The sequence below is a fragment of the Euleptes europaea genome, chromosome 1, assembly GCF_029931775.1.
Source record: "Euleptes europaea isolate rEulEur1 chromosome 1, rEulEur1.hap1, whole genome shotgun sequence".
NCBI lineage: Eukaryota > Metazoa > Chordata > Lepidosauria > Squamata > Sphaerodactylidae > Euleptes > Euleptes europaea.
This window is the reverse complement of record NC_079312.1, coordinates 17,160,388-17,175,238: the sequence shown is the minus strand read 5'-3', so window position 1 is coordinate 17,175,238 and position 14,851 is coordinate 17,160,388. Positions and strand designations below refer to the sequence as shown.

The 14,851-nt window shown below is 47.2% G+C and overlaps 1 protein-coding gene across 2 annotated transcripts in view; it reads right to left on the bottom strand.

The window, feature by feature from the left end:
• Nucleotides 1-14,851, bottom strand: part of PBX2 (PBX homeobox 2) — a 42,168-nt gene that overhangs the window by 7,867 nt on the left and 19,450 nt on the right. For both annotated transcript variants that reach the window (XM_056845969.1, XM_056845978.1), the window contains exon 3: nucleotides 5,325-5,569. In XM_056845969.1, the coding sequence (XP_056701947.1) occupies nucleotides 5,325-5,569 (245 nt within the window). The remainder of the gene's footprint in view (nucleotides 1-5,324; nucleotides 5,570-14,851) is intronic.

Genomic DNA, 14,851 nt, shown 5'->3' with positions numbered 1-14,851 from the left:
TTGGGGCTGGGGGAGCGGATGGCTGCCTCGCAGGCTGGTAAAGAACTCTCAAGGGGCCGGATCCAGCCCACGGGCCGTATGTTTGACACCCCTGCCCTACAGGGTCGCCATAAGTTGGCTCCAACTTGACACCACTTTCCACCACCAAATTTAAGGCAGCCCAATCCCATGCATCTATGCTTAGTTGTTTTATACCCCACCTTTCATTTATTTACTTACTTCATTTGTTCCCCATTTTTCTCCCCAACGGAGACGTAGTGTGGCTGACAACATTCTCCTTCACTCTATCCTCCTCTCCTCCGTTCTATCCTCACAATAACCAAAAAGCCTATGGAGGCTTTTCTTCACACAACGCATAGTTAAACTGTGGAACTCCCTGCCCCAGGATGTGGTGATGGCTGCCAACTTGGAAGGCTTTAACAGGGGAGGGGACATGTTCATGGAGGAGAGGGCTATTCATGGCTACTAGTCAAAATGGATACTAGTAAAAATGAATACTAGTCTCTCCAGGATCAGAGGAGCATGCCCGTTATATGAGGTGCTGTGGAACACAGGCAGGATAATGCTGCTGCAGTCATCTTGTTTGTGGGCTTCCCAGAGGCACCTGGTTGGCCACTGTGTGAACAGACTGCTGGACTTGACGGACCTTGGTCTGATCCAGCATGGCCTTTCTTATGTTCCTATGAGGTATGTTAGGCTGAGCATGTGCGACTGGCTGAAGGCTACCCAGGCAGAGTGAGGATTTAAACCTGGGTCTCTCAGATCCTGGTCCGACACTTTAACCACTACACCGCGCTGGCTCTCCCCTCAATGATGTGGCACATCACGTGGTTCTCCCTTCCGTCTCCTTATCCTTCACAACCCTGAGAGGTAGGTGAAGCTCAAGAGTGACCGGCCTGAGGTCATCTGTCAAGTTTCCATGGCAGGGTGGGAATTCAAACCCAGTGCTCCAATATCGCAATGCAACACTTTAGCCACTACGGCATGTTGTGTATGTGCCTGTATGTGTCCATGTGTACAGGCTGAGTATCGCTTATCCGAACATCCGAAATGAGGACTGATCTGAAATTCGAACGTCTTGTCCCGGCACGCAGGCATTACTCACAGGCCCTCAGCAGCACGCCAATGTGCTTTCTGAGGGTTCTGTGTACACAATATTACCGAAAATATTGTTTAAAATTACATTCAGGCAATGCGTATAAAACACATAAAGCAAATTAATTTTGTGTTCAGACTTGGGTCCCATCCCCAAGATATCTCATTGTGTGCATGCAAAAATTCTAAAATATTCCAAAATATGGTCCTGACTATAGTTTCTCAGTGATGAAATAAACTTATTCCGCATGTACTCAGGGGCACTCTTTCTTCTTACTGTTCCATATTTTCCAAAGCTTCTAGGCTTAACCCACAACAGTAGCACCATAAGTCTATTTCATTAAAATAGCGGCTTCTGCAAACTGTATCTTGTGAAGAGACCCTTAGTTACGCCCCTTTCTTACTCAAGAAAAGACTGATGAAGCTGCCAACTTGGAAGGCTTGAAGAGGGGAGTAGGCATATTCATGGAGCAGAGGGCTATCCATGGCTACTAGTCCAAAGGAATACTAGTCATGATGCATACCTCTTCTCTCCAGGATCAGAGGAGCATGCCTAATATATTAGGTGTGTGCCTTTCTTATGTTCTTATGTTTACAAGAATGCTCTTCCACCCTTTCACTAAGTGTTTCAGTATAAGAACATAAGAATGTAAGAAAAGCCCATCAAGTTCAGCAGTCTGTTCACACAGTGGCCAACCAGGTGCCTCTAGGAAGCCCACAAACAAGACATTAAGCTAACTGGCCTGTAATTTCTTGGGTCCCCCCTGGAACCATTTTTAAAATAAATACGTGTTACATCAGCCATTCTTCAGCCCTCTGGTACAGAGCCTGATCTTAGGGACATGTTAATATCATCGTTAGAAGTCCAGCAACTTCATTAGAAGCCAGCATGGCGTAGTGGATAAGAGCGGTGGTTTGGAGAGGTGGAGTCTGATCTGGAGAACCAGGGTTGATTCCCCACTCCTCCACATGAGTGGCGGAGACTAATCTGGTGAACTGGATTTGTTTCCCTACTCCTACACACGAAGCCAGCTGGGTAACCTTGGACTAGTCACACTCTCTCAGCCTCACCTACCTCACAGGGTGTCTGTTGTGGAGGGGGGGAAGGGAAGGTGATTGTAAGCCAGTTTGAGTCTCCCTTAAGTGGCAGAGAAAGTCGGCATATAAAAACCAACTCTTCTTCTTCATTTCAGTTCTTGAAGAACTCTAGGATAAATACTGTCTGGTCCTGGTGACTTGTTAGTTTGTCTAGACATCCTATTTGCCCCAGCTCCTCATTCTCCCCTCCCCAGAACATTTGTTCAGGGAAAGGTATCTGCCCTATATCTTCAACAGTGAAAGACAGATGAAAAGAATTCATTTAGCTTCTCAGCAATTGCTTTATCCTCACTTAGTGATCTTTTACTCCCATTGTCATCCAATGTTCCAACTGCTTCCCTAGGTGACAATGAGAGTATGAAATAAGAATCTTAATTGGCAGCAGGGATTTGTGAGTACAGAGCCAAGGGGGAATAATTCTTCCCTATCAGATAATCCGGGAAAGAAAGTTTATTTGGTTATTCAGCTTCCTTCACTGATTTTGAAGAATGAGTTGATTTTTCCTGTACCTACCCCTTAGTTAAGAGCCCCGTGGAGCAGAGTGGAAAGCTGCAGTACTGCAGTCAAAAGCTCTGCTCACGACCTGAGTTCGATCCCAACAGAAATTGGTTTTAGGTAGCTGGCTCAAGGTTGAGACAGCCTTCCATCCTTCCGAGGTCGGTAAAATGAGTATCCAGCTTGCTGGGGGTAAAGGGAAGATGACTGGGGAAGGCACTGGCAAACCACCCCGCAAACAAAGTCTGCCTAGGATACATCGGGATGTGACATCACCTCATGGGTCAGGAATGACCTGGTGCTTGCACAGGGGACCTTTAACTTTACCCCTTAGTTATACCGACGGGACTCAATTTTTCCGTTTCTCCATTTAGGAACATAAGCATTTCATTGCTGAATCACACTGAGGTCCATCTAGCCCAGTTTTCTGTTTCCAGCAGCAAGGGTGGGGCTGTGGCCCACTAGCAGAGCATCTGCTTAACATGTGGAAGTCCCCGGTTCAATCCCCAGTATCTCCAGTTAAAAGGATCTGGCAGGAGGTGATGTGAAAGGCCCCTGCCTGGACCCTGGAGAACTGCTGTCTGTCAGAGCAGACGATGCTAACCTTGATAGTCCATGGGTCTCACTCAATGTACAGATGTCTCTGGGAAGTTCCCAAAAAGAGCATAAAGAACCAACCCTTGGTGCTTGTCCAGCAATCTAGTACCCCTGTACAAGAACACACACACACACAAACAAACAAACACATGAAGCTCCACTGGACAAGGTCAATGGTCTGGTTCACTGGTTCATACCTATTCTCTCCAAGACAGGAGGGGCATGCTGAATATATTAGGTGCTGTGGAACACAGGCAGGATGGTGCTGCTGCAGTCGTCTTGTTTGTGGGCTTTCTAGAGGCACCTGGTTGGCCGCTGTGTGAACAGACTGCTGGACTTGATGGGCCTTGGTCTCATCCAGCATGACCTTTCTTATGTTCTTATGTCACTCTTGCTTACTCTGACTGACAGTGACTTTCCAGGGGCTCAAGTGGAGGTCTTTCATATCATCTCCCACCTGGTCCTTTAAATTGGAGATGCCAAGGTTTGAACCTGGTTCCTTCTGCATACAAAGCAGGGGTTCCGCTTAGGGTTGCCAAACTCCAGGTGAGGTTCGAGGATCTCCTGGAATCACGACTGACCTCCAGACTACAGAGATCAGTTCCCCTGGAGAAAATGAATGCTGTGGAGGGTGGACTCTATGGAAGTATACCCTGTTGAGGTCTCACTCTACCCTTCCTAAGCAACCCTAGCTCTACCGCTGAGTCACCACCCCTCCCTGCAGATCTACTGAGCTACCACAGCTTTTGAAGTAATCCGTCAGTAGGGTGGCCAGGTTCCTCTTCACCACCAGCGGGAGGTTTTTGGGGCAAAGCCTGAGGAGGGCGGGGTTTGGGGAGGGACTTCAATGCCATAGAGTCCAATTGCCAAAGCAGCCATTTTCTCCAGGGGAACTGATCTCTATCAGCTGGAGATCAGTTGTAATAGCAGGAGATCTCCAGCTAGTACCTGGAGGTTGGCAACCTTATCTGACAGAAACCTCTAACCTGGACAGCCCAACTAGTCAGATCTTGGAAGTTAAGCAGGGCTAGACCTGGTTAGTATTTGGATGGGAAACCACCAAGGAAATCTTGGGTCACTACACAGAGGCAGGCAATGGCAAATCCCCTCAGAACATCTCTTGCCTTGAAAACCCTACGGGGTCACCATAAGTCGGCTGCGATTTGACAGCAAAACAATAAAAAGATTATCAATTTTGTTAATTCAGTGACTATCCTCCATACAATTAGTTAGTGCAGTGGTTCCCAAACATTTTGGGCCACTGCCCCATTGGTTCCACAAACTCAACCCCACCGGCCCCTACCCTATCCTATAAAAAGCATTATTCAAATTAGAGGTTTGCATGACTCACTAAAGAAGATAGTAATAATAAAATTTCAAAACAGTAACAATTAATTGCACATCTATTCAAAATCAAATTAAATCTTTTAGGCTGAAATTCATTCAACAAAACTGATGGAACTTGATCCAGTGGTACTATCTCTTCAAAGTCTGGAAAAAAATTCTGATAGTTTCCACCAAACTTCCCAGCATGGTGCCATAGCTTGATCTATCGTAAATTAGTGAACAACACAGTTGAAGGGGCCCACCGCTAGTACCCCCCTGCTGCCCTCTTGCCTCTTAGTGCCCCCCTAGGTAACCCCACCGCCCCCCAGGGGGTGGCACTGCCCACTTTGGGAACCACTGGTTTAGTGGTTCTTGTAGGTTATCCGGGCTGTGTGACCGTGGTCTTGGTATTTTCTTTCCTGACGTTTCGCCAGCAGCTGTGGCAGGCATCTTCAGAGGAGTAACACTGAAGGACAGTGTTACTCCTCTGAAGATGCCTGCCACAGCTGCTGGCGAAACGTCAGGAAAGAAAATACCAAGACCACGGTCACACAGCCCGGATAACCTACAAGAACCAATGAACTCTGACTGTGAAAGCCTTCGACAATACTCTGGTTTAGTGTTTTGTTTAAATTTACAAAGGAGTTTCCCCTGGCTTTTTTTCCCCTCCATTTTTTTTTTAATTGAAATGCACACTATGACCGCCCCCTTACCTGTTCATACTTCTCCAGCTCCGAGTGGTAGATCTGGCGGATCTGGGAGAGCTTGTTGCGATAGTCCGAGTGCTCGATGGAGTTGTCCGGGGATACCCCCCCTGCGGCTGCGGCGGCCGCGGCGGCAGCTGCAGAGCCACCCCCTTTCTCGGGGCCGGCCACCCCCTCGGCCAGGAGCATATTGTCCAGGCGCATCAGCTGGGGGTCCACGGGCTCCTCCTCCTGCGAACTCCGGATGCTCAGTCCTAAGCCCGAAGACAGGAAAGAGTTAACGGGTCAGGCGGACCCCCATCCATCCACCCACCCACGCACACACATTGCCCTCCACCTTCCCTAGTGGGCTTCCCCTCCCCTCCCGGTGCCTCCTTCCTCTTTTGTCGCTTGGCAGGAGACTAGGTCACTGCTAGGTCGTCGCCATGGCAACCGAGGGCCCAGAAACAGGGTAGCAGTTTTTTGGCACACACAGAGATATTTGGGGGGGGGGCGGAGAAGGAGAGTGAAGTGCAGACCGGCCAAAGCAAGGAAAGGGGAGCCAAATTAGTTATATCGAGAGAGGAAAAAAAAAAAGGGGGGGTGCAGCCCCATACTGCCTCTGGCCCTGAGATGGTCATCGTTTAAAAATAAAACAAAGGAAAAGAACTGCCCCTGCTCTTTTTTTTCCTTTGGAAAAGAACTGCCCCTGCTCTTTTTTTTCCTTTTTCTCCTTTTTGGTCTTTAAGAGCAGCTTGAGCCCCGTCCCCAACAGACAGAGAAATGGTGGGGAAAAGTTTCGCCTGCTACGCTAAAGGCAGAGGAACGATCCCGCCAGAGTCCGCAGCCGATGTAGCAGCAGCATTATGAATCAATGCAAAAACAACTCAAGAGAAACTGGATGTAGCATTGCCAATTCTGGGTTGGGAAATTCCTGGAGATTTGAGGGTGGGGAGAGACCGCTGTATATGCCATGGAGTCCACCCTCCAAAAGTATCCATTTCCTCCAGAGGAACTCATCTTTGCAGTCTGGAGGTCACTTGTAATTCTGGGAGATCTCCAGGTCCCACCTGGAGGTTGGCAACCCAGATTGGATAGGGCGGGGGGGTACAGGGAGGGCTGTAGGTGGGGGTTGCAGAGGGACATGAGCAACAAAGGTATAAAGAAGGTTGCCAAATGGCGGCAGGGGTGGACAACCAGCCAGGCCTGCTCTAGTCCCTTTAGCTGAGGTTCAACAGGAGGAAACCAGCATATGAAACTTTTCCCTGGAAGGGGCCTGTTAAGTTTGATCATCTGTTAATGGCTCCAGAATGAAACCGTGGCCAGGTGCACGTGCCTTCCCTCCAAGGCAGGAGGCAAAGCCGGCCTGAAAGAAATAATTTACAGCCCTGTGGGACTAAAAGTAAAAAACCAAGAACACAATCCACACATAATATCTTTTGTGAAGACTAACCAAAGGATGCATGACGGCAGGCAAGCTTTTGAGTTCACCTGAACTCTTCTTCAGGACAGATGTTGACCCCCAGCCTCCAGAAAAAAAAGTATAAAAAGAGTTTTGGGAATGACTAATCCCTCAGGACATGATGGGACCGGCAGCTACTCTCTACCATGAAGCATGACAGAAGGGGTGGAAGAGTCATTGGGCTTCCCCAGTCCATCTCTGAACAGACCCATCATCTTCGGTCCTCAGATGTTACCAGCACAATACAAGCACCCTAAAAATCTGTAGCCCTGACATGGATGGACCAGGCTAGCCTGCCTGATCTCGCCAGATCTTGCAAGCTAAGAAGGGTTGGCAGAGATCACTTGGAGAAAATGGCCATTTTGAAAGGTGGACACAATGGCGTTATTCCCCGTTAAAGTCCCTCCCCCACTAAACCCCACCCCTCTCAGGCTGTCCCCCGCTCCCAAAAATCTCCAGGTATTTCCCATCCCGAAGCTGGCAATCTTAGGGGCAGACCCCAAGCCATCAGCCCACTGGGACATTTTTTGGCAGCCTTAATGGCCGACTCATCCCCTGCCCATGGGCTACATCTGTCCTTCCATTCAGCTACCGTTAAAGGTAATTCCTGAGTCATAGAATCATAGAGTTGGAAGGGACCACCAGGATCATCTAGCCCAACCCCCTGCACAATGCAGGAAATTCACAACCACCTCCCCCTCACCCCCAATGACCCCTACTCTATGCCCAGAAGATGGCCAAGATGCCCTCCCTCTCATCATCTGCCTAAGGCAGTGGTCGGCAAACTCATTAGTCAACAGAGCCAAATATCAACAGTACAAGGATTGAGATTTCTTTTGAGAGCCAAATTTCTTAAACTTAAACTATATAGGTAGGTACACTGTTTATTAACTTAATAAACTTTAATTAAAGTTTTAAGTCTTAATTAAACTATAGGTACACTGAATAAAATTTGATATCATACTTGATAAAAATTAAATTCTAAGTAAGGTATCCATAAAATTAAATCATGACAATGACTGACAAACACTTAATGTGAACAATGGCCTGGCATCTCCCCGACCCCCACTGACCTCTTGGCGGCCGCCCTAGCGCATCCCGGCTGCCTCGGCCTCCCGCGCTCGCCTCTCGGCCTCCTCCTCCTCGCCGCCGCCTGGGCTCTATCCTTCCTTCCCTCCCCGGTGTTCTCCCCCACTCCCCTCTCGCTGGCGTTCTCCTGCGGCAGAAGGGAAGGGCAGGCCACGAGGGCGACGCACTGGAGCTTGCAGGTGAGGAAGGTGGGGGAGGTTGTGTGTGTGATGGATCGGGGCCTCCCTCCTTCTCCCTGGTGCTCGGGCCAGCATGTTGCAAAGATCCCCCCCCAGGCGCGGCTGCGGCTGCGGCTCTGGGCTGGCGGAAGGGCGGAGAACTTTTGCGGGACTTCTGCGTGCACGCAGAACCCAGCCGGGGCAGGGAAGGAATGCCAAGCTCTCCTCCGCTGCGAAGTGCAGCCCCAATCCTCCGCCGAAGGAAGCCAGCCCCCCCCGTACCCTCCGCGCCCGGGGAAAGTGGCTTCTCTCGGGTGGGCAGCCGCGATCCTGCAGCCCAGAGCTGTACTCAAGGGGCCAAAGAGCCGCATGTGGCTCAAGAGCCGCAGTTTGCCTACCCCTGGCCTAAGGTCATAGAATCAGCATTGCTAACAGATGGTCATCTAGCCATGAGTCATTACTGATCTATGGGGTGACGTCACATCATGACATTCATGGTCAGCTGCCATTAACGGCGTGCAAAATCCACTATAACATGGTAGGGCGGTCTTGGATCCTGCTACCCCAAAGCTTAGGAAAGCCTATTTTCACCAAGAATGAAGACAGGCGTCGTCCAAGTAGCATGAATTCTGCATTCCTTGCCATTGTAAACACAGAAGCATTTACACTGGCAACAGAGCATCCACATGGGAGTTTTCTCGGTATTTTCTTCTGTCAGCTGCCATTTTCCTTGATTATTTTCCCCTGCTGCACTGCTGCAGGGCAACTGGCAATTACAATAACACTGTAGTGGTATAACAATTACTATTTTTTTAAAGCCCTCTAGTGGCACAATGGGGCAAATGCCAGTTCTGAGCAAATAATGGAAGGGAAATGGCATTCACAGGGGCAGGACCTTGAAAAATGAGAACTTTCCTGTCTAGACTGTCCTGACTGCCGGCAGACCTGAGGGCCAGAGGCGGGTAGCAGAGTCAGACAGTGGTCCGAGGGTCAATCTCCAAAGGGCTATCAAAGTCCAAATGCCAAGTCAAAGTCCGTTCCAAATTCCAGGCCACAAGAGTCTCAGAAGTGATCAAGGTGCAAAGAGAAAGCTTCAAGGGAGGAATGGACACGTTCATGGAGGAGAGGGCTATTTATGGCTACTAGTCAAAATGGATACTAGTCATGATGCATGCCTATTCTCTCCAGTATCAGAGGAGAATGTCTATTATATTAGGTGCTGTGGAACACAGGCAGGACAATGCTGCTGCAGTCGTCTTGTCTGAGGGCTTCCTAGAGGCACCTGGTTGGCCACTGTGTGAACAGACTGCTGGACTTGGTGGGCCTTGGTCTGATCCAGCATGGCCTTTCTTATGTTCCTAGGAGAATACAGGGTAGTGGCAACAAGTTGTTCCTACACTGGCCTGGATGCGAGTGCCTGCTTAAATAGGTCTAGGATGAACCAGCTGTTGCTTGTTCCTCTGTCTCAGCATCCCCTGCCTGGTGGAGCTCATTAGCCTCATCACTGTCAGCAGGGAGAGTTCTTCACAGGGCTTGCAGTCTAGCACTCCACCTATGATTGTGTAGTATTGCTCTGAGCCTTTGGCGCCTCTGCTTCAGTGGCTTTGGGGGGCTCTTTGGTGACAATGCCTGCAGCTGGCCCTTTGACACAGGTACGTCCCCTGTGATGAGGGGTTTGAGAGACGGGGAAGCCTCATCTGTCTGTGGCTGCTCAGCCTGGTGCTGTTCCTCTCTTCTATTGCCTGCTGCTTCAAGATCCTCCACATCTGAGGAAGCCTCAGCAGGTTGCCCCATGACGCAGACAGTGCACTAACACTCTTGGACTATGTGCTTTCTGAAATAATGATAGTTATAAAACCCTGTTAGAAAACCAATTTACCTGACATGCTAGCTTTCCCAGTCAATTTTAATTATTATTATTCATTTTTTAATTAAAATATTTATATCCCACCTTTCCTCATGGCTCAAGGAGGCTTACAAATCATGTTTTAGATTGTGAGCCTAAGAACAAGGTCTACGCCTTGTTAAAATTTATTTAGAGTACCTGGCTAATGTAGGTGGTGCTGCAAAATAATAGTTGTTTCTAATGAATAAAATCATAAGTTGGGGCACGCAAAGGATTGAAGGAGGAGAAACAATTGAGAAGTTTTCCCCCAACCCAAATTTGCCTCTCCCAGGTTATTATGTGCTGTTACGGACTCAAGCAGCTCCCCCATCTCTATTTCCTTTTCTCCTCTCTTAACTAATGCTCAAGTGTTCAACACTCCATGCTGTTTCAGTCCTTATCAGGTCATTTTAATGTTTTTTTTTAATTTATAGACCCTTAATCATTAATTTTACTATTAGAGGAAATAATAGTGATTATTTTTGTTGACTCTGAATATCCTTCTTCTACATTCCCAATTATAGATTCAGTAGTTTAGGGGTCACCAAACTTTTTGATCCAGCAGGCACATTTGGAATTCTTGATACAGCACGGTGGGCACAGCAACAAAATGGCTGCTGCTGGAGGCGGAGCCAGCGCCAGCCACTAAATGATTGCCACAACTGAACTTCAGTGACACAGCACAGAACCTTATGCTGGGTTGGCAGCTGCTGCCAAAGCAACATTTCAAAAAATCTCCACAGCCAATCAAATGTCCAATAGTCAATCTGAAGCCTTGCTGGACAAAAGCCCTACTTGGCCTCACCCACTTGCCGGGTTCCAGAAAAGGTGTTGGCGGACACCTTGGGAACCTCTGCTGAGTAATCAGAAAGTTTAAAGGGAGAAAAGGGGAGGAGCCTTTTATACAAATATTTATGTATTCAAATTCCTCCACAAAGTATAAAACTATAATTAAACTATAAAAGTTTAATTTCAAAGCATGGAATTTAAATTTCTGAACTTTTAGTCTTACCTGTGAGAAATCTTTGTAACACTTCTCTGCATGTTCAAAGTGCTTCCGTCACATTATTTAAGCAACCCTTATACAACCCTGGAAGGCAGGACCAGCGTGAAGGCTGCCAGGAATGACCTGGCAACCAGCAGGGAAAGGGAAGGCACCACTGGGTGGCAGCGTTACATTACTTCTAGGGGCACCTCTCTAGCAATCGCTGGAAACTCTGTGGTAAAACCATAGTTTCTGGTGATTCCTAGAGAGGAGTGATGTCACTTATGGGTTTTCCCTGGAAGTGACTCAATGCTGTTGTAGGCTGGCAATAAATAACAATTTCCCCCCCCCCTTCTGCCAGCAGTCAAAGTGCCAGTTGGCAACAAGAGCTGGGGGATGCCCTGCCAGAAACATGGGACCCTTAGCCAGTGTTATTGTTTCTACATTACAGATGAAGGGCCAAGAGACTGGCCAAAGTACACCGAATGAGTTGGTGGCTGAGCCATGATTTGAATTATTTTTTTTTCATTTTACAAAATTTATATATAAAAAAAACTCATGAGGGTCATTCACAATCACAACGAAGAACCCTCACAATTTCATATTTAGCCACCACACGACCCTAACTCTCCCTATGACTAACAACAAGATAAATGTTTTCAACAGTTGACAGAGGCGGAAAGCTCTACCCCGTGTTTTAATATTACCCCTTTCTCTCTTACACAAAGAGTTGAAAGAGTCCAAGCTTTTGCTTTTATAAATTCCGCTTGGGAAAAGATGTTTCCACTTAGTTTAGCCAAACACAACTACCGCACTGCGCTTTGATTTTGTCAGGTTCAGTATATTTGATTACTCTTATTTCCATTAGACTTTGAAGCTGGGATTCATTACGAGTCACTGCAATCACAGATAAAAGCCAACCAATCGCAGTGCAGATTTGGTGAACAGATAAAAGTATAGAAAGAAAGACCCTTATGATATTCTCAAGTCGAATGGCGGGTGCTGACCCTGGGGCGGCTGAGACATTTAAATTACCTTTCTATCCATTTTAACGTCCACTTCCAAGGGAACAGACCGACTGAGGTAGTGTAGCTTACACCCAACGTCAGGATACATGCACATTTTAATTATTTCAACATTGATTTTTTTTTTGGTAAATTGAAATTTGTTTTCATTTCATCAATTTCAATGGTTGCTACCTATCCAAAGGAGAAAATACAGTTGAGAAAAGTATCCAAAGAAGAGAGAGGAATATAAGATTTCATAAAAGCAACTGCTATTGAAAAAAAGCCCTGACCGGGATGGGCCAGGCTAACCTGATCTCATCAGATCTAGGAAGCTAAGCAGTGTCAGCCTTGGATGGGAGACCACCAAGAAAGTCCAGGGTTGCTAAGCAGAGGTAGGCAATGGCAAACCACGTCTGAAGGTCTCTTGCCTTGAAAACCCAACAGCAGGGGTGGGGAACGTCAGGCCCGGGGGCCACTTAAGGCCCCCGAAATCATTTGGTCTGGCCCTTTGTGGGTCCTGGCAGATCTCTAGCTCAGAAGGATCTAAGATTGGTGATCAGTACCCTCCCGCAGACAGGAATAGCCTCTATTCAAGGCGGATGTGAGTTTGTTTTGCCGAGAAAAGGAACCTTTACTGCCCTTTACTGAAATGAAATCTTCTTGCCCAGAGGAAGGTAAAGGAAAACCAAGCCTGCATATGTTTGCAGCAGTACTGAGTGCTGATTGGCTAGAGACTATGTGGTGATGAACTCAGCCCTCCTCCCTACTCAGAGCAGTTTTTCACCTTTTAATGGAAGGGTTTCATTTAAAGTAAGTCCACAGATTCACTATATAAGCTTCTCCCACTCAATAAATTGCAAGCAATGCTTAAAACACACACAGGGAAGTAGACAGCCTACCTGAAGAATGAGTAAAGGCACAAGACAAACACATGAATCAGAATTTGGATCATTAATAGGTTTGAGTATCAAATATATTATAATGGCAGAGAGAAGCTGGGGTCACCTCACAGAAGAAAAATCTGGGGTGACTTCTTGTCATCTTATGCATGTTATTATAGGGAATTATGAAATAAACCATATTGAGACAGTAATCCTGATTCAACAAGACCGCCAGTGATCTGTCTACATGGAGCGACGTTTTCCAAAACATAAACTTGTCCACGGTTCTTTCAAAATGCAATAAAAAAGCATCATAAGAACTGACAGACATTCGAGCCTCTCTGACTTAAGAAATTTCCTAACCTTTTCCATCACGGCAAAGGTGCATTTTTAAGGTACATTTCAATGCTCCCCATGTCTTTTAACACACTGTTTCCACTGACCAAACGGGTTTTCCGGGTTTCTTTGAAACAATATGGATTGTTTGTCTTGTTGACAGATTAATTGCACTTCTGTGATTTAAAAAAAACCTCTGACTAATTGCAAGCTAGCAGCTTGAACCGCCCAGTGTTTCCCAAGCTTATCAGAGTTGGGACGCTAAAGAGGGTCGGGCCCTGGTCTGTACTCGGATGGGAGACCACCAAGGAAGTCCAAGGTCACTATGAAGAGGAAGGCAATGGCAAACCACCTATTGCCTTGAAAACCCAATAATGTCTCCATATGCTGGCTGCGACTTGATGGCACTCAATTGTTACTATATTAATTGTACACTTCTTTGAACATTGGATAGGCAAGGCAAGGCAGACATTGGTCATTTATGGATGGGGTTTTTTCACTGCCCACTGGATCCACACTTTCCTGTTGGGAATCTCTGCACCAGCAATCTCCAAGCTCAAATCAAGTCCCACCCCTTTAAATGCTGCTTTGTAATCGGCTTACTTGTAGTGCTTACTGTGAGAGAAAATCCCCCCCCAAAACCCAATTGCCACATAAACAAGCATTTTAAGAACAACATAAAAAACAGAGCAATCTGAAAGGGGGGGTTAAAAAGATTTTCTTCTGCTCAGAAAGAGCTCAGAGGTATTTCAATCCCCGCCTCTGTCCATGCTGCTTTGTAATTGGCTGTGAGAGAAACCAAGCTTGTGTGCCCCGCACTTTGCCTTATGCATGGGGATTTCACCCGGGCTTTGCTCAGGAAAGATGGAAGAATTGGCTAACAAAGGAACGGGAAGCCCCGGTCATTGTGAGGGTTGGCAGCGAGGTAATCTCTAATGGACGGAAAACTCATGCATAACTCCAAGGAACTCCAAGACTGGGGGAAAACGTGAGTGAAAGTACCATGCATAAATGACTATTGTAAAATAAATACACAAAGCTTGTACACCGTGAAAGTGGGATAAATTTACATGATCACTAAGAGTGACTCTATTTTGAAACTGCCTTCAGCCGTCTGATGGAGGAATAACACCCATCCATCTCCAGCCTGTAGGCGTTCATACAAACAGTACCCACAGCTCATTAAAAACTTTAGCAAAACGTTGGTTGCGTTCAGCCATCCCAACAAGATGATAATGGGGCAGATCTTGAGATCTGAACACATGACCCTCGGTCCATCAAAGTCAGTATTGTCTACTCAGGCCGGCAGCGGCCCTCCAGGGTCTCAGGCAGAAGTCTTTCACATCACCTACTTGCCTAGTCCCTTTAACTGGAGATGCCGGGGATTGAACCTGGAACCTTCTGCATGCAAAGCAGAGGCTCTACTACTGAGTCACGGCCCTTCCCCAGTGTTACAGTGATGGACAAGAGACCCAGTCTGTTTGTGCCTGTGACTTCCCTCTCTCTTTGAGTTAACAATTGCGGGTTCCATCTTTGGAGAATGTCTGACACAAACTCCAGTTCCCCATGATGTCCAAATAGATACACAGGGTAAATTGGAGACGGTCCCCCACCCCAAGATGGATTCTAAACTGTGATTAAAGTGAGGTTTAGATCCCGGTTTGTGGGGGGCAAAAACACGCCAGTTCACCCTGGCACTTGCAGTGGGAGAATGTTTCAGACCCAGAAGTCTTATTGGTACTCTGTGCCCAAGA